At 39.6% G+C, this 26,454-nt stretch overlaps 1 protein-coding gene across 1 annotated transcript; it reads left to right on the forward strand.

The window, feature by feature from the left end:
- Window positions 1–232: 232 nt before the first annotated feature.
- LOC149800519 (uncharacterized) lies at window positions 233–10,353 on the forward strand. Its single transcript, XM_089954202.1, has 3 exons — window positions 233–669; window positions 2,687–2,852; window positions 7,475–10,353. The coding sequence occupies exons 1-3, from the start codon at window positions 502–504 to the stop codon at window positions 8,182–8,184; spliced, it is 1,044 nt and encodes a 347-aa protein (XP_089810328.1). The 5' UTR covers window positions 233–501; the 3' UTR covers window positions 8,185–10,353.
- The last annotated feature ends 16,101 nt before the right edge of the window (window positions 10,354–26,454 follow it).

Consider the following 26,454-nt stretch of genomic DNA (forward strand, 5'->3'; position numbering starts at 1 on the left):
TGATTAAGACCTATACAATTTACCATTGACAAATGGCAAAGATAAAACCATTACCTACCGTCTTGTTCAATAGGTAATTGGAGACTTTAGTTAAATGGAATATATTTAACTACAGAAACAATGAACTATATATGCAGTATTACATTGATTATAGGAAAGATCATTCGATATGCTAGTTTTGCACTCCTACAACGTTAAATACACACGTGTAGCTTTTGTGCTGTTTTCGACTGACTTACGGTTACATAGTGACACATCATCTGCTATTAGATCTTGAAACATTTAATTTAGATTTTTTGTGTGCAGAAGACAGGCGAAATTCTGCTTAGATTAAAACTTAAATTCCTCTTGGAAAATACGCCTTTTGCAATTATGGACAAATGGAATGTTCGAGGCGTACGTTGAACTTTAAAACTTAACGAAGGGAATCTCCGGTCTTGATGCACAGATTCATTGTTTCAAGTCCTAATTTGTTCGGATGTCCAGAATTTGTAGCAGTTGATGAGGACACTTAAAAGTCTGAACTTCTTGACAATGAATGACATTCACAGAGAGGTGTTCAAACGGCGATACCGTTACCTCTTTGACAACATCATTATGGAACATAGATTGTGCAAAGCTCTACAGGACAAAGGGATATTTACAGAAGGAATGGTGAACCTTATAATGGTAATCGTTGTGCATCCATTTGTTTGTCTAAATGCATTTTTCTCTGAAGCACATTCAATTTTAGTCTAAAACAGAAAAAAGATTTTACACACGAATTTAATAAAGATAATTAGACAGCTCCGTGTGTAATAAGGTGACACTTGTTAACATTCAAGGCAATGGAAATACATACCGTGTTGTAGTTAGATATATACCACAGTCTCTCTCTCTCTCTCTCTCTCTCTCTCTCTCTCTCTCTCTCTCTCTCTATATATATATATATATATATATATATATATATATATATATATATATATCGTTGTTACATATGTACCATATTGTAGTTACATATGTACCGTGGTGTAGTAAAATATATCCAACCATCATAATTGCTTAGGCAATCAGAGTGCATATTCAGCCTATGTACGTTTATGACATTACGATTTCCTTTATCACCATATATACCCATAACGTTAAACCTATGGATGGTTTTAACATTGCATTTCTGTTAGAACCCAGAGAAACCCATCATGTGAAATTCCCGTTATAGTCCAGAGAAGCCTCATCATGTTAAATTCCCGTTATAGTCCAGAGAAGCCTCATCATGTGAAATTCCCGTTATAGTCCAGAGAAGCCTCATCATGTGAAATTCCCGTTATAGTCCAGAGAAGCCTCATCATGTTAAATTCTCATTTATGTCACACAAAAACCCAAAGGTGTGAAACTTATGGTTATTTTTAACTTATGATTTCCCGTTTGAGGCCAGATAGGCCAATCAGTAATGTTTTAATGTTACATTCCCCACCAGAAGGACCCATAATGTCACAGTGTTACATTCCCAGCCAGACGGACCCATAATGTTAGTGTTACATTTCCCGCCGATTTCTCACAATTTGAAACAAAAGAAATCACACATTGTCTTTATAATCCAAAGACCGATTAAGCATACGATTCCCTGTAGCCATTCACGTCGCCAGCCTACATATGTATCACAGGGATGCAATATACTAATATGAATATAAATATAATAAAAATAAACTTAATCCAAATCGAATAAAATTTTCTAACACCTATCAAAACTTCGAGTCAGTTTCAGGCGACTGTCATCTTATCACATAACCGAAATGGACTAACAACGTCACATGTATGGACACTTGTTGTTTTTATGGGTGAAAAGTTAACAAATATAGTGACATCATGTGCGTTGGTAAGTCGCTGACTGAGGAAACTAAATCGAGAACTTACTCCTTATAAATGTGTCAGAAAGCAAATCGGAAAATACCGAATTTTCTATATTTGAATTTTGTAAAATCGATATGTCAAAAGGATGTAGTTTTCATTCAATCTTAAAACCTCAACTTAAAGAGTATTTCATTCGCAGACAAGGATAGACGGTGTGAAACTTTTCTTAAAAATTCTTCGGCCGTCCTTTTATTTTCAGTGGAGTTTAATGATCGAGCTTTGAAAAGGCTGCTTAGTTAGAGTATGCTGTTTAGTTAGAGCAGGTTGCCTTGAAAGAGTAGGCTACCTAGTTAGAGTAGGTTGTCTTGACAGAGTAGGCAGCCTAGTTAGAGTAGGTTGTCTTGACAGAGTAGGCTGCCTAGTTAGAGAAGGTTGACTTGATAGAGTAGGCAGCTTAGTTAGAGTAGGTTGTCTTGATAGAGTATGCTGTTTAGTTAGAGTAGGTTGCCTTGATAGAGTAGGCTGCCTAGTTAGAGTAGGTTGACTTGATAGAGTATGCTGTTTAGTTAGAGTAGGTTGCCTTGATAGATAGGCTACCTAGTTAGAGTAGGTTGTCTTGATAGAGTAGGCTGTCTAGTTTGAGTAGGTTGTCTTAATAGAGTATACAGCCTAGTTATAGTAGGTTGTCTTGATAAAGTATACTGCCTAGTTAGAGTAGGTTGTCTATTTAGAGCAAACTGTCTAGTTAAAATAGGTTGTCCAGTAAGTAGGATGCCTAGTTAGAGTAAGCTGCTTAATTAGAACACAGAATCATGATGACATATCTCACAGTCATATTTGTCTATGTGCTTTTCAGAACGAGGCTGGCCATGACAGGCAGCTTCAGAAGATGTTAGAGTGGCTCCCGCGGCGTGGACCCAAGGCCTTTGAGGCCTTCTTGGAGGTGATAGTAGTGGACTACTCCTGGGTGGCTGAGAATCTCAAAGACTGTGAGCAAGAAATCATATCAAGTCGGGAGGCGGGTAAGTGCCTCGAATTTGTTTCACCGCTAGGTTACAAGGGACCATGCAATTATTGGTACCGGGCAAAAACCGTGTGGTGTCCAGTTAATTGCTGCCTCTCTTAAGCTTCGTCATGATGACCACTACATTCACCAAAGATACTTATGAATTCCCTCCAGCCTCTGCTGTTTGGGTCAAACAGTTGATCTAATTCAAGGTTATCTGTTCCTTTTCATCACCTCCTCTATTGTCCTCTTTTCTCTTTTCCAAGTACATTTTGGTCTTCATCTGTTCATTTTCCAAGTACACTTTGTCTTCATCTGTTTCTTTTCCAAGCACACTTTGTCTTCATCTGTTCATTTTCCAAGTACACTTTGGAATTCATCTGTTCATTTTCCAAGTAGACTTTGGAATTCATCTGTTCATTTTCCAGGTAAACTTTGTCTTCATCTGTTCATTTTCCAAGTAGACTTTGTCTTCATCTGTTCATTTTCCAAGTACACTTTGTCTTCATCTGTTCATTTTCCAGGTACACTTTGTCTTCATCTGTTTCTTTTCCAAGCACACTTTGTCTTCATCTGTTCATTTTCCAAGTAGACTTTGGAATTCATCTGTTCATTTTCCAAGCACACTTTGTCTTCATCTGTTTCTTTTCCAAGTACACTTTGTCTTCATCTGTTTCTTTTCCAAGCACACTTTGTCTTCATCTGTTCATTTTCCAAGTAGACTTTGGAATTCATCTGTTCATTTTCCAAGCACACTTTGTCTTCATCTGTTCATTTTCCAAGTAGACTTTGGAATTCATCTGTTCATTTTCCAGGTACACTTTGTCTTCATCTGTTTCTTTTCCAAGCACACTTTGTCTTCATCTGTTCATTTTCCAAGTAGACTTTGGAATTCATCTGTTCATTTTCCAGGTATACTTTGTCTTCATCTGTTTCTTTTCCATGTACACTTTGTCTTCATCTGTTCATTTTCCAAGACTTTGGAATTCATCTGTTCATTTTCCAGGTACACTTTGTCTTCATCTGTTTCTTTTCCATGTACACTTTGTCTTCATCTGTTCATTTTCCAAGTAGACTTTGGAATTCATCTGTTCATTTTCCAGGTACACTTTGTCTTCATCTGTTTCTTTTCCAAGCACACTTTGTCTTCATCTGTTCATTTTCCAAGTAGACTTTGGAATTCATCTGTTCATTTTCCAGGTACACTTTGTCTTCATCTGCTTCTTTTCCAAGTACACTTTGTCTTCATCTGTTCATTTTCCAGGTATACTTTGTCTTCATCTGTTTCTTTTCCATGTACACTTTGTCTTCATCTGTTCATTTTCCAAGTAGACTTTGGAATTCATCTGTTCATTTTCCAGGTACACTTTGTCTTCATCTGTTTCTTTTCCATGTACACTTTGTCTTCATCTGTTCATTTTCCAAGTAGACTTTGGAATTCATCTGTTCATTTTCCAGGTACACTTTGTCTTCATCTGTTTCTTTTCCAGGTACACTTTGTCTTCATCTGTTTCTTTTCCATGTACACTTTGTCTTCATCTGTTCATTTTCCAGGTACACTTTGGAATTCATCTGTTCATTTTCCAGGCACATTTTGTCTTCATCTGTTTCTTTTCCAGGTACACTTTGTCTTCATCTGTTTCTTTTCCAAGCACACTTTGTCTTCATCTGTTCATTTTCCAAGTACACTTTGGAATTCATCTGTTCATTTTCCAGGTACACTTTGTCTTCATCTGTTTCTTTTCCAAGTACACTTTGTCTTCATCTGTTCATTTTCCAAGTAGACTTTGGAATTCATCTGTTCATTTTCCAGGTACACTTTGTCTTCATCTGTTTCTTTTCCAGGTACACTTTGTCTTCATCTGTTTCTTTTCATTGTACACTTTGTCTTCATCTGTTCATTTTCCAAGCAGACTTTGGAATTCATCTGTTCATTTTCCAGGTACACTTTGTCTTCATCTGTTTCTTTTCCAAGCACACTTTGTCTTCATCTGTTCATTTTCCAAGTAGACTTTGGAATTCATCTGTTCATTTTCCAGGTACACTTTGTCTTCATCTGTTTCTTTTCCAAGTACACTTTGTCTTCATCTGTTCATTTTCCAGGTATACTTTGTCTTCATCTGTTTCTTTTCCATGTACACTTTGTCTTCATCTGTTCATTTTCCAAGTAGACTTTGGAATTCATCTGTTCATTTTCCAGGTACACTTTGTTTTCATCTGTTTCTTTTCCATGTACACTTTGTCTTCATCTGTTCATTTTCCAAGTAGACTTTGGAATTCATCTGTTCATTTTCCAGGTACACTTTGTCTTCATCTGTTTCTTTTCCAAGCACACTTTGTCTTCATCTGTTCATTTTCCAAGTAGACTTTGGAATTCATCTGTTCATTTTCCAGGTACACTTTGTCTTCATCTGTTTCTTTTCCAAGTACACTTTGTCTTCATCTGTTCATTTTCCAGGTATACTTTGTCTTCATCTGTTTCTTTTCCATGTACACTTTGTCTTCATCTGTTCATTTTCCAAGTAGACTTTGGAATTCATCTGTTCATTTTCCAGGTACACTTTGTCTTCATCTGTTTCTTTTCCATGTACACTTTGTCTTCATCTGTTCATTTTCCAAGTAGACTTTGGAATTCATCTGTTCATTTTCCAGGTACACTTTGTCTTCATCTGTTTCTTTTCCAGGTACACTTTGTCTTCATCTGTTTCTTTTCCATGTACACTTTGTCTTCATCTGTTCATTTTCCAGGTACACTTTGGAATTCATCTGTTCATTTTCCAGGCACACTTTGTCTTCATCTGTTTCTTTTCCAGGTACACTTTGTCTTCATCTGTTTCTTTTCCAAGCACACTTTGTCTTCATCTGTTCATTTTCCAAGTAGACTTTGGAATTCATCTGTTCATTTTCCAGGTACACTTTGTCTTCATCTGTTTCTTTTCCAGGTACACTTTGTCTTCATCTGTTCATTCTCTAAGTACACTTTGGAATTCATCTTTTCCTTTTCCAACTCATTAATATTTCAGTGACTTATATCTTGTAATCTGCATTTACTAATACGTGCAAATAACATAACCATTTTCATATCAAATAGGGCACGAGTTTTATACATTTATCCTATTCATATCAATTAGGGTACGAGTTTTATCCATTTATCCTATTCATATCAAATAGGGTACGGGTTTTATCCATTTATCATATTCATATCAAATAGGGTACGAGTTTTATACATTTATCCTATTCATATCAAATAGGGTACGAGTTTTATACATTTATCCTATTCATATCAAATAGGGTACGAGTTTTATACATTTATCCTACGAGTTTTATACATTTATCCTACGAGTTTTATACATTTATCCTATTCATATCAAATAGGGTACGAGTTTTATCCATTTATCCTACGAGTTTTATACATTTATCTATTCATATCAAATATGGTACGAGTTTTATCCATTTATCCTATTCATATCAAATAGGGTACGAGTTTTATACATGTATCCTATTCATATCAAATATGGTACGAGTTTTATGGCCATCTTTATGCCCGTAGCAGACTCTACCCCCACCCCCCCAGCATTATCGCTTGATTGGCATGGTGAATGGATATTATTTTCAAGAACACAGTTTTTAGTATTTCTGATTCCTTGCTTAGGTGTGAACATCTGCACTGGTCAGAAATAAAGGTATAAAGGAAACAATTGTGCTGAAAGTAAGTTACTATTTCCTTTGTCCTTTTGCCAAATCATTGTCATTATGTATACTGTTATCTTCACGAGAGTTTTAAAATTCCAGAATGGCAACTTCTCTGTGTTTCCGCAGGGTTTATTTATTTAAAATACTTTTGTTTCAAAAATTCGTTACTATCCGATCGATGTTTGAACAAGGTCAGACGCTGAACATTAGATATAGTAAACTTTATATACTCCCTCCCCAAAACCCCAAACATTTACTTTGTTTCCACAGCTGCCGGAAAGAAAACTTACATTCTCATTCGCTTTCCAACAGTGTTGTCGGCAGTCGATGTTTCTGCTCGTTAGATAGGAGACAAAGAATACATTTCTTGTTATCATTACCAGATTAACACAAATTATGACAGAGATCTAAGATTGATCACTACAATGTGGTATGATGGAGTGCAAAGTTGCCAGCTGGGTAAGAAAACACTCGAACCATCTTAGATTCATACAAAAAAGAGCTGAATCGTCCTTTCATATCAAGTACAATTCCACTTTATTTTTCTCAGATCAATATATAATTCACAGATGAATCAATATATAGCCGAAATACAAGCCAATATATGGCTGACATGCGAGTCAATATATAATTGACATACGGGTCAATATATAACTGGCATATGAACCAATTCATAGCTGACTTGAGTCAATATAATAGTAAGACGATGTGCATTTTTTTAAAAAACTGATCGTGTTAAATCCACTTGTATTCGGATTATACTTTATCATCTTGAACTAAAGATACCATACATGGAAAATTCTGCTGCAGTCTTACTAAAAATTGAGCAACTAAAAGCAAAAGCAAAAACAACACTCTCTCATTGAAAACACTGGCTGAATTTGTACTACAACATTGGATATGGTGTTGTGTGTCACTTTAACGTTCTCATTCTTATTATTCCAGCGAAGCTAGACGATATACAACCAGAGGTCAAAAGGACAGTTAAAGACCATGTGAGGGAGTTGGCCAGAACTACTCGTCTAAATCAAGCGCAACAAAAAGCTATCGAGGATTTCCTGTGCCGCCATATGGCGGACGACCGTCACATGGTAAAATCATCTTCTCCTATGTTGTATAAACTCCACCGTATGCTAATGAGTTGTATTCCTCTCAACACATTAGATGAAAGTGATCAGATGGATTTGAACTGTGGCCCAGAAAGTGTCACATTGGAAAAGATCGAGAAAGAAGTGGCGTTGTTGACGCAAAGGATGAGCGATCTTCAGAGCACAGTTGAAAGCTGTTATGACCGAATGGGTGAGACAAACAAGGACAAAGAATTACCAGACTTGATTTTTTCCATGCGGAAGAGTTACTTGGAAAAGGATATCCGTTTAGAAGAGATGAAAAAGCAAGTTGTTTTAGCTCACAAGAATCTTCGTGTAACGAAAGAAAAAATTAAGAAGCTTCAAGAAGCAAATATTAAACAAGAAGAAGAGAAAGGAGAGCTAGAAAAGAGTTTAGAGTCACTAAAACAAAAGATTTTAAAACTGTCTGAGGAAAGGCAAAAGATGGGAATGAAACAAGCTTTTGATACAATGAGCACGTATTCGAGTCCAGTTATGGCGAAAAAGTCAGCTAGCAGCGATAAAAGATTCACAGAAAAGACATAGTCCTGGGCTTCAAAATATCCTTAGTGCTGTTCAGTTCCTTTAGTAGTATATACCACGTGCTAAGGACAGTAGATTAAAGTCATATAAACAGTTTAAATGGAAACAGTCCACACATGTATTATTCGACTACATATGTGTACTATCAATCCTTTGGTTCTTTTCTTCAGGAAAATTGCTTATGAGCAATTATTCTGAAACAGAACCAGTCTCAAAATCATATATCATACTCACACAATACAACGATCGACATCAGTGATTAGTGAGATGAATTAGTCCGACATGAATTAAATGTTCGCGTGCTACGTTTCAACTTGGAAGGTACGTAATGGTTATGAAGGAGCTAATTAAGAGATTGCTGACATGACATTGCTAGTCTTACATAATAAACATTACATAATGAGCAACATTGTTTCAGGAGGTTTATCAATGTCGCTGTGTCAGTATCAGATTGTGCATGCCACGTATGCCCTGGTATGTTATTTTACTTATCCATTTCGTGGCCGCTCACAAAACAAGATGACTCTTGCAGTGGCATCATATGTATCGACTGAACACTTGAAATCCTGTTAGGTACTTCAGTCGCACAGAAGACAGAAAGTTTTCGAATATAAATAAAACGTACTCTCTTGCGCTAATATGTCGTATTCATTGAGCGAGATAGAAATAACGATGTACGCAAAGTGAATGTTTCAACTGGTCTGCTCTACAGTAACATATCCTAATTAGCATATCAGTCCAAATATGGTTCCGCCCCTTTCAATCATGCTAAATTTCTCCGAATAGTCTGAAAACGTCTCCTTTAATACAACCAATATCTACCTTTAAGTTTCGTTAATTTGCTTAGTTATTTATTACTCACATTACATTGTTTTGTAGAAATATAGAAATTTTCAATTGTTATTTGAATGAAATGCATTTTTGTTTTATTTTTCTTCTTCTTTTATCACGTCTTGAACACTCGATTAATGTAAAGGTGACTTTTGAGTATGGCAATCAGGGCCGGTGCCAGACCCGGCCAGACTATCTGGCGCCCTAGACAAGGTTAGATTCTTGCGCCCCCCCCCCCGGAAAATGACAATTTCAAAATTTATAAACAATAAGTTTTTTTAAAAAAAAATGCGCCCCCTGAAATCAACGCCCTAGGCGGCTGCCTAGTTTGCCTATATGGTAGTGCCGGCCCTGATGGCAATGCCATGTAATTCGTATGCAAGAGCAATCTCTCGTGTGATATATATGCAAGATCAATTCCGTGTAATATGCAAGAGCAATGCCATGTTATATATACAGGATTCCAGTAACTGCAAATAACCTAAAGTTAGTTTCGTTAGTCAACACTAATAATAATAATAATAATGATAATAATAAAGATTGCATACGTTTTTACCAGTGGGGTGTTCATACTCGTGCAACGTGTCAAACGTGCTTGTCGTTGTTTCCAGCTCGTGAGAAAAATGTTTGACAATATGAGGGAATGATGCTAATTTATATTTTCTGAGGATTTTACAGAGGATCATCGGACTTAAAAGATAAAGTTAAAGATTCCAGGTTGAAACTAAATCATAAACTAACCATCTTTTCAAATAGATACGGCAAGGGTTAAATTTGCTTGAACATTGAAAAGATTGCAACTAAAACATTATTTTTGTTTTCAGTCGTGAACTGTATTGGACTGATAATATCTGGCTTGGTTTGTTTGTTTTCGTAGAAATCACATCCTCTGTATATGAAGAGATAAAGTATCATTTTAAATAAATATGCTCGCAAATAACGCCGTAAACGTATTGTAACGCCATATACCTGTTATACTTGAATATTGAAGATTAAGCAACCCATCGGACAGATCCATCGCACTATCAACACACAGTGAACACATTATTAAGCTATATAAATTAAAACTATAATTTATTCCTAATGGATTTCAATTTAAAACTTGTGTTTTGAATTCCTGCTTTAGCTATCCTTTGATATTGATTATTATTTCACTGGAAAAATTCTCGTTATTTTTAAATTACGTAATGCGAAAGTTTTTTCATGTCTTAATTTTGTACGGTGGAATCAATTTTAATGTCGTTTCCATACCTCTTGATACGGAATTCATTGTCTATTTGTGTTTAAGGTAAATAACCACTTGGAACTTAATTTTAAAAAAAATAAACTCTGCAGAAAATTGATATTTTTCCTTTTCACTTACCATGTAATTTTCAAAAGAGAGGATCGGCTTGATGTTTATTCGTTATTTTGTGCAACAGATGTTTTCCCAGAAATTATAAATATTTTGTTTTAAATCGGTTAAATGTTACGTTCCGCAATTAAAATTGTTGATAAAAGGTCTAAAATAATTATTAATTGATGCAGTAAAGTCATATAAAATCTCAAATTTAGGCATTCTGCCTTTGACTGAGCGAACCACTGGCACTTGGCCTTTGTATACCGTTTTACACACACACATACATACATACATACATATATACATACATACAAACGCGCTTTTAATGGCCATTAAAATGAGACTTCAGACCGTGCGGAGAAACAATGTATTCAAATTTCCAGCCAGCACTCTTATGCAAATAACAAGAGTACTTTTGTTTGGAAGGTTATCGCTGATTTTTTGTATGCTCTGTTACCTCGGTAGTGTTCATTACCATCTTGATAGTTGTTCTGCTAAATACAAGTGGATATCAGCTTTCCTACGTTATGCAATCCGATCTGGAACAGACTTTGGTCAAGCACCTTATCTATCCTGGTGAAGAGTATTCGAATAAAACACTACTTTCATGGTCTGGTTCTCGTTTTACAATATGTGATAGCTCGGGTGTTCAGAATCCCACTTTTTCGTTTATGTTTTCATATACCTGAACAAAGGCATGTTTATACATTGCATCTTTGGTTGTATGCAGGTCAGATACTTCAAATCTTAAGCAAATATCTAGAATAATGACCGATTCATAAAATTTATACATTTTGGGAGCTTTCGTTTCAAAGGAGCAAACACTCCGTCCCAGTCTACTACACATATAGTAACAAACTAATTCTATTAAATGGTGGGAAGTGAAGGTCTGTATAAGAGAATACGAGCTTCTTGAATGAAACAGAATAATGTTTTACATTTACATGTATTTCATTCGTTTTAGGGTACTTAATGAAAATTCTAAATTAACATTACACCTTCTGATTTACATGTTTCACATAATTGAATTATCAGTCCCTGGAAATCTTTGCCAGCCTTCTTTTGATTTAATTTCTAATATTAAACTATGCCAAAATTATTTAGTGAAATATTAAATAAATTCAGGTGTTCAGCATGTGTTTCAACAATAACATTATTACTGTCCGTGGGGGGGGGGGGGGGGCATGTATATCCAGAGTAATATGCACAATACATACAGTGTAAAACGCCCCCACTCTTTGTAAAGGGTAAGGGTTGATTGGCGGATTGTACCTTCTTTCAAGGTGTCCGCCTTATTCGGTTCTCGTTATCTAGGAGATGATCGCCCTCGGTGTTATTGCCCGGATCGAGTTAACCTATAGGCAGAATAAATATAGATCTGAGCCGATACAACTCAAACCCCCGTACATTAAAATCAAAATTTAATCAATTACATAAACAGTGGTGATAATACAATACATTAGGAAGATACACCTCTTTTTGGAATAAATCTTTTACCGAATTTCAAAGCACAAATATATTTATAAAAATAGCTGACCTTTTTTATTGATATAATTAGTTCATCATACGGTAGTAGTGAAGTGGGGCGATAGGGCGACAATGGGAATTAGCATTAAAAAGCACCCTGGGCCTGTATAGCGACAAGGGAAATTAACATGGGAATATAGTGTGGGCCTGTTTGGCGACAAGGGAAATTGAACAGGGTCGGGACCTTATTTTAATAAGGTCTCGACCTGATGGGTCTATGCAAATGGAACATGGGAAAATTGAAACAGGGAGGGGTCTCTATTTTTAAAAAAAATAATTAAAAAAATGGGTAGGCAATGAAAGTCAAGGTCTTTTCCAGACCTATGAGTAGCCCTGAAAAGGGCCTTTGGGTTTCTTCTTCTTCTTCTTCTTCTTCTTCTTCTAACTCTTCCATTTCTTTAACCATCTTCTCACTTTTGCCACTATTCCTCTCTTCTTCTTCTCCTTTTCTGGCATCCAGTCAGGATGGCCTAGAGCTCTGAACTTTTCCTGAACTTTTATCCAATTCTGAATGAGCCTCTCAAACTATTCCTTTTTCTTTAAATTTTCCTTATCCATTCTTTCTTTACTCCATTTCTTCTTTATCTTCTTTACTTCTTCCACCATCACTTTTCTGATTAGTTCTTCAGCTTTCTTCAGCTTTTCCAGACCCTTTTTGACAAAGGGCCAATCTGACCATTTCACCATTCCTTCCAAAAGACACTTTACTTCTACAACATTATCCAATGCCTCTTTTAACATTCCAATTTTGACATAGGGAGGATTAATAAACCCTCTCAACTTTTTCACTTCTTCTTCTATTAACTCCTCTATCTTCTATCTGGTTACTTTTAGTTTGTTAGCAAAGTCCAGACTGTTTCTTATCCTCCATTCTCTTTCAATTCTTTCCACTACATATTCACTGTCTATCATCCAATAGTATGTTTCCTTTAAGTTGTTGAACAGGTCAGATACAGCTACCATTTTCTTTTCGCTTATTCCGTAGAATGGCGCGAACGACGAATGTTGTGGATTCTTATACGAAAAGCGCGGACGTGAAGGAAAACATCCCCTAAAACCCAAAACTTATATTACCTAGATCATCACTTAAAACGCGCGGACGTGAAGGAAAACATCCCCTACTTTTCTCATCTCATATTATCTACTATCCACACAAAGTTCATGAGCCATATAATCTAACCTCATTATATACTATCCACACACGTCAAGCAGCAAAAACATAACCATAATCTACTATTCACACAAACGTACGTGAGCGCTTACAAACACAAACACATACATACACACTAGGAAAAAAGAGTGAGTGTTTATATTCACACTACTCTACATACACACATTGGCAAATCGATTGTTATTTCTTTTCTAGAGGTATAGGTAGCCCTGAAAAGTGCTGTTTTTTTTCCCAACTCCACAGATACCTGTTAGTGGCTGCACCTCCCCGGCCTGGCACCGCAAACGCATCTCCTACTCCAGTCTCCGTTCACTCTTTTCGCTGGGAGTGCAGAGGCGGGATGAGTGGCTTCAGAATCCCAATCTTCTGTCTCTGGGATTCTGAAATTTCCTTGTTGTGGCTGTGGTACAGCCATTCCTCTCTCCTTTTCCTCCTCTTCTTTTTTTCTTCTCTCCTCCTCTTTTATCCTTCCTTCTTCCACTATAGCCTCTGCGGCCAGCTCATTCAGTATGAGCCTGGCATATTCCAGGTGTACATGAAGTTCAAGAAGTTTCGCTAGCCTTCTGCTCATTTTCTAGTGTTGATCAATCAATAAGGGTAGCTAGACTGCTGAGCGATTTTCAATTTATACGAAAAGCGCGGACATGAAGGAAAACATCCCCAAGACAAAATTTATATTACCTAGATAATGACCAAACAAGGCGCGGACCTAAAAGAAACACTCACTCACTTTTTTACTACCCATAACTAATTTAAAAATTTTCATTAAAAAGATAATATACTATCCATATACTTAAATCAGTCAAATCAAACCAAAATCTACTATTCCCACACTTCAAACAACAAAAAAACATTATCATAATCTACTATTCACACAAACTTACTTGAGCTCTTACAATCACACACACTTTCTAAGCAAGATAAATAATTCATGTGCTTATAAACGCACTTCTATGTTTTAACTTATTATAGGCAATCGATTGTTATTTCTTTTCTAGAGGTTGGGGTGGCCCTGAAAAGGGCTGTTTTTTTTGTTTGCTATGGCAATCGTTTTTAGGTTCTAAGATTGCGGACTCCTCTGACGATAGGCTTTCTCCCAGGATAAGGTCTGCTTCTTCGGAAAGAGAAGAAGAACTCTTTGGTGTCGATGCGACAGTCGACAAAGCCTCTGTCAGGTTCAGGTTGCTGCTGCTGCTGCTGCTGTTGTTGTTGCTGTTGCTGCTCTCTCTGCTGTTTCTGAAGTCTATACTTCTCTGTCCATTCTTCTTTCTCCCTGTTAATTTCTTCTCTGAAGAGCTCTTCTATGAGGTCTTCAGTGACTTTTAACATTCTCACATTCTCTATCTTTTCTGGCTTCGGTATCACACTGTGTCTGACCCTATGCAAATTCACGTAGGCTTCGTTTAGCTTAGTTAGTCTGGAGCACATCTTCGTAGGAGGATAAGTCGATAATGGATGGTTAGACTGGAGACTGATCCCGGTTTTTAAAGTCAAAGCGCGGACGTGAAGGAAAACATCCCTCCACGGTTTTCGAGTCGGAACGTTCAATGAGTGTCATAAGAGAGATAGTAAGAAGTCAAAGAGCATGAATCAAGATTCCTATAGCAAAACAAAAGACAAAGGCATTTTTTCTTCAAAACAACATTTTTTATTCAAAATTACTTAACACTAACAAACAACTATAACATTTTTAACAATAACCATTTGATATAACATGAAACATTTTTTTCAAATCACAAACATTTTTTTCAACTAACACATTATTTTGGACAGGGCTGACAACGTTGTAAATGAAATTGTGATTTCCACTGTTGGAAGTCATTAGGCCATTGATGGACACTACGTTTCCTAGCTTGAGACAAAAGATAAGCATAATGGTCACAAAACCATCGATCTACTTTCACATCGTTTCTAGAAGAAGAACGAAAATGAGTCACTAAATGTTCTAAGGAATAGCCCAGGCTGCGATGATGCAGAAAATACACACAATATTGTCCACACACCAAGGAATCTGTGCCTTGTAATTTCACATTATTGAATCGGGTGGTCTGAGCATTTCTTCTCATAAAGTCAATGATATCGTCTTCCAAATGTGGCAATCCATAGGAATCGAAATATTCCACACATCCTTCTTGAGGAAAGTAGACGGCTAAGCAGTGGGTTCCTGGGAGATGACTGTCGTCTGTGTTGATCACATAAGCTTGATGGTCTTGACGTTTGCGATGAGGGAGTTCATCTTTAGCACAGACGACAGGATTCCAAGAAGCAGTGGACGAACTGTGGTTCAAAAGATAATAAACTTCCCAGGTATCCATTTATTTGTGTGTTTTTTTTCTTCTTCTTCTTCTTCACATGTAATTATAAGTGATCAATTCGATCCTGACTTTTTGCTTGAAAATGTCTGACAAGTAAAAGGCGTTTAGCTCCGACTTCTTACTCTGGTCAAAGAGAGATTCGATGCGACGACACTCCAGAGACGTTAATGGAGGAGAACAATGTTTAACCAAGCCTTTATACCACTCATTCAACACGAATTCTATCTCGATGAGACCCCAAGCTTTGTCCAGATATTCGTCCAATTTTTCTTCTTGACTCAACATTAGATATTTGTCGTGTTGAATTTGACTGGGATGATCGTTGTGACATCCATAGCACTCTTCCTTGATCATTTCTTTCATTTTATCTACCAGGACTGTAGGAAAACAGGAGACTAAATGGGCTTCTTGTTCTGGCCATCTTGACTTCATCATGATAACTTCTTCGTCTTTGTCTTGGGATTCTTCTTCTTCTTCCACAGTCTCCTCACATTCCATGTCCAAAGTTTCTCCAGTAGGTAAAGAGGGATAACAGTCTTCCATGGCTTCTAATAGTCTAGAATGACTTCTCTCAAACTGTTAATTTCTATGGTATTATCGAATTCTGCATACTGGAGGACGTTCACCGTCTCTGTTAGATTTGAAGCAAACTGAAGTTCCACACGAATCTGACCCGATTTTATAGGGTGGAAATGTCCCTCGTCGCTGCCTTGGTCTGGAGTGAAATCAAAAGCCCAGAAAGTGTAGCCTCCTGCATAATCGTCGTACGTAATACCGTGACTGGTGTTGGTTCCTAACTGACCGGTAGCTTCGTACAGGGACAAGTACGATCTCAAATAATTCTTCGTGACACCAAATTTAGGTTCGAAAGGTCGGGTACACAAGGTCTTGCCATCGCGACTGACTTCAATCTTGGACACATTGTAGGGTTGAAAGTGGAAAGGATTTTCATTGTAGGCTCCGTTGAAAGGTGCATTGCTTACGATACCAACGATTAAACGCTTGGGTAACTGTCCTTGGAACAGATGATCTTCGATCATAGATCTCTGTCCAGTGGGAATGGTGAACGTTTTCACTTCTACGCGTCGTATCGGATACTTGGCGGTTGTTCTGCTCAACGTGTGACTGATGTCGTTTCCCACTTTAGGTAACACTTCCACACGACGCACGTAGAGTTTGGCTTCTTCGATTTTGGTTTTGTAAGTGGAACCAGCAGCATCCATCAAATGGAAAGCGGCACTGCTACGATTCAGTCTCAAGTGGACATCCACTCCGTTCAGCAAATATTTCTCTTGCAGCCACATGTCCAAATGCAAACGATCCATCAGTTCTAAACTACGACGTAGTGCAATATTCTTTCGTCGTTCTACAAATCCCGTTGTATTTTGATCATCCCCAGCAACTGTAATGCTGTTGAACTTAGTCGCTTTGTCAGGTTTCCATACCACGCAAGCATCCAGATGAGTGTTCTTGGCTTCTTTTCCGTACGTCAAGAGATTTTCCAGGTACGCTCGGTAAGGGTAAGTATCCATGCTGCTGCTGACCAGTTTGTTATTCAAGTACAAGTCCACTTCGCTGAACAAGAAATGCGTGAAATTATTGACGGGAGCTACTACATCATCGTTGTCTATAGGACCGTTGTCCGCTTCGGTTACTTTGACTTTCAAGTACAGGTAACTGCTATTCAGATCGATGCAATCTTCGGGTTGTCCTTTGATTTCAAACTCGATGGGAGCTGAATCCGTCAAAGAGGAGACGGGATGAAATTCCACCCATTGGGATTCTTGCATGGTCATCATGGTGGGGGGCATGGCAAACAGATCCAGTTCCGACTTGGAACAGGCGCAAGACTCTCGGTGCATCATTTTTTTCTATTTCTCAATAATCGAAAACGTCTAAGTCTCGAACGGTTCTTCTTTTCATTGCCTTTCTAGCTTTAGAAGTGTGAAGTCTGGTGAAAGGGTGTTTTCTTCGTCGTCTTTTTCTACCTTGTAATTGCTGTGGTGTCAGGGAAGTAGGAATGCCTGACTCCGTAGCGTTCAGGGCATTTATAGGTGTTTCTCGTCGGCCCAAAAGGTCTTTACCCGTTTGCAACAAGACATTTTTGCCTGCCCTCAAGAAGGCTTCTTTAGGGTTTTGTTTGTCGATGATGACATTTTGGAGAAATTCTTTGCTTTGCGTCAGTGCGGCATCTTTCAAGGCGTGCAATCCGCGTGTCACCATCGGTTTCAACATGGGGGCCACCGAACGAAAGGCTGATTTTAGCATATCTCCTAAACCGTGTCCTCGCTGTCGAGCAACGCCTCGGTACACTGGATACATGACTTAAGAGTCGTTAGAGAACCGTTTTCGAAAATGGAGTTTCACCGTGACTTTTCCTTTGGTGAATGGAATAATTTGTCCCAGATCTCCTTTTAGAGCAATGTTGACCGTGTCCAAATACGACTTGATGACGGGTAAATAATGAGGATGTACAAATTCGCGGTGTACGTGATAAGTGTTTCCACCTTCCTCGTCAGCATTCGTGGCAGAATCCACTTTGAAAGGAATGACACGCAGTAACGGTACGGAGGTGTGTCCCACCACGTTATACTCCACCACATCGGAGTACCCAAAGATCAAATTCAGTCCTTGGTTTAATTCTACCAGGGAACGAAAGAACTTGGCAAAAGAATCATTGTCGGAAATGACTGTAATTCGTTTTTGTTGATCATGACCATTCTCATGTCCATGTCTCCGCCCAACATATCAAACAATTCAGGACAAAATAAAACGGACAACACTTTACCCCCCCCCCCAAGAAATTTCATTAGGAAGCGACGAGCTACTTTATGGTACTCCAGGGTGACACTTTTTTGACACTCTCCAAAGCTTTCAGAAACACGACATTAAACCTGGAGGCTATGGTGCTGACCAAATGTTGACCACTAAAATAATAGCCTGGGGGAATGAACAAGTGATAGGTGGTCCACTTTTGATTTTTTGTGCCAGGGGTTTTCTTGTCATATTTGACATGGGTATCCAAGTACTGTTGCAATTGTTCGTCATGAACTTCCACCTCAAAAAATTTTGATTGGGAAGGACATTGAAGACTTGGGTCGTGTGAATAATTTCTACCAAAGCCACTTCCCAACGGGCTTCGTGATCTAATTGGATGGCCTGAGGTAATTTGGCCGTGTAACAGCACAACTTGTTGTTGGGAAACACCTCCAAGGAACTGTCACTGGGTAAGGTTAAGTAAAATTGGTTTTAGGTGACTCATAATTCCAGAGTTCTGTGGCTGTCCGAGGGGTTACTGGACGTCAGAGGGGTGTTTCTGCTCAAAATGGGATTGTTGTTGTTGTTGTTGTTGGAGTGGTGACTGGCACTGGCACTGGACACAAGGTTCCCTTTGTTCCCGTTCGAAGAGAATTTCAGGGAGGGATTAGGAAGCAGGTAACCGATGCAACTGCTCAATAAAATGTCCACAATTGTTTGTCTCCTTGTTGCAAACTCAAATTGGCAATGGCTGCCCCGATGACACAATACACCACGAAGATTTGGCAGAAAAAGACAATTTGCGTTTTAGGCACACGTTCTCCACACCACACCCACAAGGGTTGTTTTTGTAAATGTTGCAGAGGAAAACTGAGTGAAGGAGTGGTCGCCGTAGCTGCGTCTGTGTGAAAAGGCATGATGGTCACTTCTTTTTATAGTCGATGACTTGCGAAGCGTCGATCCAAGAATCAAAACTGGGTGGATATCCTTTTTAACGTACTTTGACTTCTTTGACAAGTCGTTTGTCCTCTTTACGGGTTCTGCGTTCGAGAATGTTTTCGATGTCGTACACGTCGTCTTCTTTTTTGGTGACACGTTGTAATCGGGCAAATAAAACGTTCCTTTGAGCACTTCTCCGTTCATGTCTTCTAATTTATAGACGGCAGGATGACCAGGTGCGGTAATATATCGATGTACTTCAGAGTGTGGTGATGCGTAAAATATTTCCAGATGCGTTCTTTCAAGATACGTTGAAAACGTTCCACGATGCTGGCTTTGGTTTTAGGATTATCGGTGGTAAAAAAATGAATGTCACGTTTCTTTAATTCTTTTTGGAAAGCTTGGTTCAGAAATTCAGTACCTTTGTCCGCTTGCCATGGAAGAGGGTGACGACCGCTTTGTTTCAACACCCGTTGCAGAGCTCGCACTAACTCACTGCTCGATTTGGAAGTCAAGGGTACGACCCAGGCAAATTTGGAAAAGACGTCGATGACACAAAACAAATATTTGTAGCCACGATTGTAGATGGCTAAATGAGAGACATCGGCTAAATCGGCTTGCCATTGATGATCGATGCCTTCCACTCGGGTGCGACTTCTGGCAAACTTGCGTCGAATGGGTTTGTGTAAAGTGTAGGTAGCTTGTTCTTGTAACCATCGTTGCACTTGAGGTAAACGGAGACTTTTCAATCGCGTTTTGGCAGCACGATACAATTTTTGAACTTCTGCGTAACCTGCAGGATGGGAGGGATCGTAGTAAATGCTGGCTAACACTTTTTCCATTTTTTTGTTTCGTAATAAGGCACCTACTCTTCGAGGATGCTACTTTGGGTGGGACGAAAGGGTGATTTGGAAACGGATTTACGTGTCCGATGGGCTACGGGAGTAGAAGTCGAAGGTAGTGGTGGAGGTGGCAATGGAATGGCTTTGGTCTTCTTTTCTTTTTTCACTTCTGGTTTCCCTTCTTTCTTTTTCACTTCTGTCGAAGGAGGAGTGGACAACATCATTTTAACCCAAGCTTTCATTTCTTCTCGTTGGTGTGTGGGGGACGGTGTCAACAAGGATGCTGCAATCTTCCTAGACATGGGAGCTGCTGACGGTGTTTGAAACACTTCTCGTATCTCTTCTTCCTCAGGCCTTCGTGGGGTAGCGTCTCTGGTGACCCCTGGGGATGGTTGTAGTGGTGGTGGTGGTAATGGTGTGGTGGATGGATTTTTCATCAAGGTCTTAACATCTTTCAGAGTGGGAAGAGCTGTTTCGTCTAAAGCTTTCTGGTGAAAGAGTTGCAGTCATTGCAAGAGTTGACCGTACTTTTGCGATTTTTCTGTTTCGGACAAATCTTGGCGATCCATCAAGGACTGCAATTCGTGTTGTAACTGGAACATCTCGCTCAAATTGGGATTGGGAGGTAAATGCGGGGTCCGTTGTTCTTGCCAACGATGGTATTCCATCCATCGTTTGTAAGGCACTAAAGCTAGTTTTCGTCCTTCCATGGGATGTCAGGGGTCGATTCTGAGATCTTGGGACTTCAGAGAGCCTTTTTATCTTGCTCCCACCAGTCCTCCCAACATTGTTCCCAAGACTCCTTTCAGCAATGGGCCTAAGAAGAGGGGTAAAATTCCTCCACGTTGGACCAACATCTTCTTCTTTTGACGAAGGGGAATTTTCTTTTGAACCATTTGGCGAAGAACGTGACGATGTTTGCTTAAGCATTGTTTCCGGTATTTGGACAAAGGGATCGTGCCTTTTAACACGTTCAAACAACATTCGCACACGGTATCTGTTTGAATAAGTTTTTTTCGTAGGGGTGGAGAAGCTTTGGACAGGACAGATACCATGTCCCCATGTTTGACTAAACGAGGAGGCAGTCCTTTCCTTTTCTTACCTTGGGGATGTTTAGAAGAGGGATGTTTCATGGAAGGTGACATCTTCAGGAGCACCAAAACACTGATAGCCCTACTCGATCACACACCTTTTTTATACTGGAACGCGTCGCCACTGATTGTCTTTACGTCGTATTAACTTGAGGACAGGCATGACACGTCGTGCAGGGGTACGTAACGGACTAAATCGATCCAGTTCTTGCTTGGACAAATCCAGTAAACTTTGTAACATGCCCGATCTTTCTTGGACTTTGATTTTGGGAGCAGGTACTTTGCGAGCAGCGGCCACTGCCACTAAATTGGAGGGTCTTGCCACTTGAGAAGTTCTTGGGGTCATCAACGGAGAAGTTCTTGGTGTGATCAACGTCTCCAAGTACTTTTCAGTTCGTGGTGTCATCAACGGAGAAGTGAATGAACCTGAGGCTACCGGAGACGCGGTCACCGTCGTTGCAGGTCGTGGTTTGCGAGTGTAAGGTTGCGTCCTGGCCGAAGTGCCTCTCTTGCGACTAGTTTCATGTAGGCTTTGCTTTTTCTGTGGACTTTTTCTCTGCTTCTTTTTCTGGGGACTTTTCTTTTTCCGGGGTGGTGACTGGTAAGAGGAGGGTCCCGCCACTGGAAAAGTTCTTGGAGACACGGGTCTCCTTGGGGACCTGGTCTTGACACCGTAGCTCTTTTTCTTCTTCTTGGACTTTCGTTAGACTTTTTTCTTGGGGAGAACTTTGGGAGCATTAGGATCCCATCTTACGAGAGAGCGAATAATGACCCCTCCTAGAGTACCGCTCCCTCCAGGTTTCAAAATGATTTGTTTTTCGGTTTGAGTATCGATGCGGGGATCGGCTAGTTGGGTCAAAGCGACTTTGTTTCGATCAAAAAAGCGTTTGGTTTGATGAGGAATCTGAATGATACCTTGCAGTAATTGACGTGCTGTCACCGTGAACCATCGTAAGACTTCTTTGAGACTAGCTTCTAAGACACAAGCCCGTATTTGTGGATTTTTTCCTCGACTGATGCCATACAAGGCACGAATCAATTTGAAGGGAAGATGCCACTGAAGGGACGTCATGTTGACGGTGTGTGAGACAGACGAAAAGTGTCTGAGGTTTTTATAGATTTTGTTTTGGTGGGGTTAAGTCTAGGACGGAGACTTGTACAGGACAGGCCCTCCGTCTTGGCACCAGTGGTGAAACAAGTGGGTACGAAATCGCAAATCATCAGGGGTAGTAGGTTTCAAATCGACGAGTAAATAGGCGTGTGGAGTTTGAGTGGCATCGTCGTACGACTGAGTCAGCCAAGGCGTTCGTAATTGTTTAGCTAAGACTTGCACTTGCGATTTATCTCGAGGGCTTTTAAACAAGACCACGTAATGCTCATTGAGACTGATGGTGCGATGGGCTTTACTTTGTTGAAACAAATTTTGGGTGATGTAAACGACACTGGCATTACGATGATGCCCTTTGCGCGTGAACCACAGTTTAATTTCTTCTTCGTCTTCTCCAAATATGTCGTCGAAAATGACCAAATGGGTTTGACAGGAGTCAGAGACGATTCTTCTTTAGGAATGCCTTCCACAAACACGATGGAATCGCCTTGACTTTCTCGCAAGAGGTTGTACGCCGATTGCCAATCTTTGTAACACCACACGATACGATGAGGTGGTCGATCGATCAAATGATGTTTATGTTCGATCAAACGTTTGACGAAATCAGTTTTGCCTGAACCGCTAGGTCCAGCAATGAACATGTTAAAGGGAGGCGAAGATACAAAGCCTCCCAACTGGCACGATCTAAGTGTTCGTCGATGACTTTGACAGTAGAGGAAGAGGGAGCAGAGACAGTAGAGGAAGAGGGAGCAGAGACAGCAGAGGTAGCCATAGTGTCAGGAATGTCACTTGTGACACGAAAACAGACAAGACAAGAGTTTATATTCTTTTTTTCACAACACGTTTATTGAATGTTTTAAACATGAACACGAAAGACAAAAATACATAAAATCCAAAGGCTTAAGTACAACGATAAAAGACACATGAAAACCATCAACATGGAATAAACACAAGTGTCTGTACAACATGTTTTGGGTAATGTTCTGACTAGTTCTATAGGCGTTAAGGTCACACAAGTGTCCTCTCGAAAGGGTCTTTCAGGAATGTCCACGACAGTCCTGTCCTGAGTGACGAGTTCTTCTTCTGGTACTGTCACTAACAGAGGTTGAAAAGTGACTTTTTTCTTTGGATGTTGAAAGGAAGGATCACAACTCTCGTGCATACTTCTTGGGTCCAAGCCTCAAAATATCATTTTTTCCAGGCATCGACATCTGTCCAATGGGGGTGAAAGTCATAAGCTACACAGACATCGTCATACACTTCTTGGGTAGCTAAAAGTTGACGAATCTTTTTTCCCGTAGAGGTCGAGAAATATCCAGATGAAAACGTTAGGCTTTGAGCAAAATGAGTCTCTCGTGAACATTTAAAGGCACCACTTTCATATTGAATGGGGTTGTAAATACTGTTCGTAAAGAGTCCACAAGGAATCGGCTGGTAAACGAAATCCCAGAAAACAAGTCACTAAGACACACACTATGCGTCGTCACAAATTGATTGGATACATTTCTTGTAATAATTGATGGTAATGATCCACGGTTTGAATATGGTCATTGAGTTCCTTCCACGGAATCTGTTCAATCACTTGTGACATAAGCCGTGGCATGGATTCCTGTTTTTATAGTCTCTTTATTTCGGAAGCAATAAAGGTACTTTCTAACTAGAGATCTTCGTTCTCCAGTTGGGAATCTAAATCTTGCATACTGTAACCTACACTTCAGAGTTCGTTTAGAAGTTTCCTCTTCCGCTAAGCAGATTCCACGTAAAATATGTTGGTAATCCTTTAACTCGTCTTCCTCTAGGTGAATCTCGAAGTAACCAAAGTGATGAACATTTCGATCATTCACTAACTCAAAGTGTTGAACAAGGTCTGACCACTGAAATAATTTCTGACGAATCAGTTCTTTTATACCATTCAGGTACCAATGGTTAAACATCTGGTGACGTAACGGATGCAATTGTTCTTTACCTTTGACTTGTATTTTGACCAGCTCTAGGTAAATGCGTTCTCTCCACTCCACAGGCAAAGCACGAATGTTCTCTTGTAAAGTATCCATGAATAGGTCATACTAAATCCTCTTTCTGACACAAGAAATGTACCGTTTGCACAGACATGGTTTTAATTCATTGTCGAATCTAAATCGTTTAATCACTAATTTACACATTACAATTCGTTCAGAAGTTTCCTCTTTCACTAAGTTGACATTGTGTACAAGATGTTGGTAATTCGTTAACTCTTCCTCTGGAATTCGATGCAGTAAATTTTCAATGTAGTACATAGAATCATCAATAGCAAACCAATCCTTTTTTAAACCAGAGGGTCGTTGATCAATGTCTGTCCAATGGAACACTTTCAACTGAATCAGTCCTTGTATAGCATTCAGGTACCAGTGGTTCAAACACCGGTGATGTAATGGATGCAATTGTTCTTTACGTTTCACTTGTATTTTGACCAGCTCTCGGTAAATGCGTTCTCTCAACTCCACAGGCAAAGCACGAATGTTCTCTTGTAAAGTATCCATGAATAGGTCAGTCCGTACAATTCACAATCTTCTTCTAGAGCAAAAGTAATCCACATAGTAAGTAATTTCTGACCACTGCCATTTAGGGTAACGTCCAAGAATCTCATTGAACTCTTTTGATGTGAACGGTCTTGAGTGATATAATAGGATGAATGCACCCTTGACATTTTTCACTTTCTTCTTGTCAATTTCTCGGCACAAAAGTTCTACAGTTACCCACTTAGATTTCACTCTGGCAAGTCCCTGCCAAACTTCCTTGTAAATCTTCTCCTGAAGTTCTTTAGGTAATGATTCAATATCGTTTTTGAAATGGAGTTTAAATACTGGTCTCGGTGATGTCCAACATTTGACTCCTAACCAATCTGGTTTCTTCTTCAACGACATGGTAAGTTACTTGAATGTCTCGGTCCCACTAAGGGTAAGTAATGACAATTCGGTGACCATCGAGCGTGTTCTAGGTAGGCCGAATCTTGTGGATCCCAGTGGTGAAGTAACACACCGCAACTGAAGCACTTGACTTTATCCCCTTCGCCCAAGTAGAAAAATCCGGCTCTGGCTAATTCTTCGGGGGTTGGTCCTCCCAGATACTTAGGCCATTTTCCTTTGAACGATTGAAGACGATTTTCAAAGTCGCAGTATTCCGACAAACGCACAGGAAACGAATATTCGTCTTTCACAGGTTCGTTTCGATGAGGGTTGGGTGACATGGACAGGAGTTTGCTCAGGGCTGGATGACATGCGTAGGGAGGTAGACGTGAAGGTGGACATCCAACGAAACCCAGTAAAGTGTCCAAGACGACGAGCGGCATCGCTTTCGCATCCCTCAGGTTTGACACGCACATCATCACTTTCCATGATAGGGGAAGTGAGAACAGCGTTCCCATGATGCTTTACGGCATCGCTAAGGTCACAACGTACAGCATCGTTCCCATCGCAAGGCTCACAATCGCATTCCACTTCAGAGGCCCCAAACTTGAATTGTGTCTGTCTGAACTTGTTTTGTGTTTCTCTGAAAGTATTCATCTTGTTCGCTTGGTCTTAGTAGTCACAATGAACTATCGATCTTGAATAGGGTTCCTTTTTATATACAGACCAATACCGACGTGTCCATACGGTAAGGTAAAATGATTAGGAAGTCGCAATCGCTTCTGGCACACGATTTGATAGACTTTTTCCAAGGGTCGACTGACGACGTGGTGAGTGGGTAAACGTACAATCTTTTTGGGCTGATAGGTGGTCACTTTAAAGTGTTCATCTTCTTCAGACTGTAAGGCTTGTTTCAATACGTCAAAGTTCACCACTCGACTGGTACGATAATTCAGAGTCAATCCTTTCACTTTACACTTCGTGTGCTCTTCTCCTTGTTTGTCCCGGCATTCGTAGCCGTAATTTTTAGGACCGTCCCTTGCGAAACTGAGAATCTTGTCGGGGTGCTCGTCTGTCCAGGCTCCTAAACGGTCTCCTTCGATGTCAGGGTACTGTTGACTCGGGTGATCCATGTAAATGCAACTGTCCACAATTTTAAGCGAGCATGAGCTGTCACGTAAGCCGCAATGATGACATTTCCAAAGGGGTCAGCTTCTACAAAGTCAAGATCTTCTTCGTAATTCACTAAGATCAAATCTTCGCGAACGACGTCCACGTGTTTCATGAATTTAGTTTTGTCGTGAATCATCTGGAAGTAAGGGGAAGGTTCTGTCAAATATTCCGTCTTGGGTAAACACGGTCGTTGTGCCATTTTACCCCACAAGCAATTTAACATCACTTTGGCAAACGATCGCCTGCCTTCGTTTTTCTCGATGTGATTTAAAGTGATGCCTTCTTGTGCCCAGTA

This window comes from Sinohyriopsis cumingii, chromosome 4, assembly GCF_028554795.1.
Source record: "Sinohyriopsis cumingii isolate HCF-2022 chromosome 4, ASM2855479v2, whole genome shotgun sequence".
Classification (NCBI taxonomy): Eukaryota; Metazoa; Mollusca; class Bivalvia; order Unionida; family Unionidae; genus Sinohyriopsis; species Sinohyriopsis cumingii.

Excerpts from the sequence above, each read along its gene's own strand:
- LOC149800519 (XM_089954202.1), top strand. The coding sequence starts at position 502 with ATGAGGACACTTAAAAGTCTGAACTTCTTGACAATGAATGACATTCAC. Across the intron at positions 670-2,686 it reads GAATGGTGAACCTTATAATG|AACGAGGCTGGCCATGACAG; the intron begins GTAATCGTTGTG and ends TGTGCTTTTCAG. Across the intron at positions 2,853-7,474 it reads CATATCAAGTCGGGAGGCGG|CGAAGCTAGACGATATACAA; the intron begins GTAAGTGCCTCG and ends TTATTATTCCAG.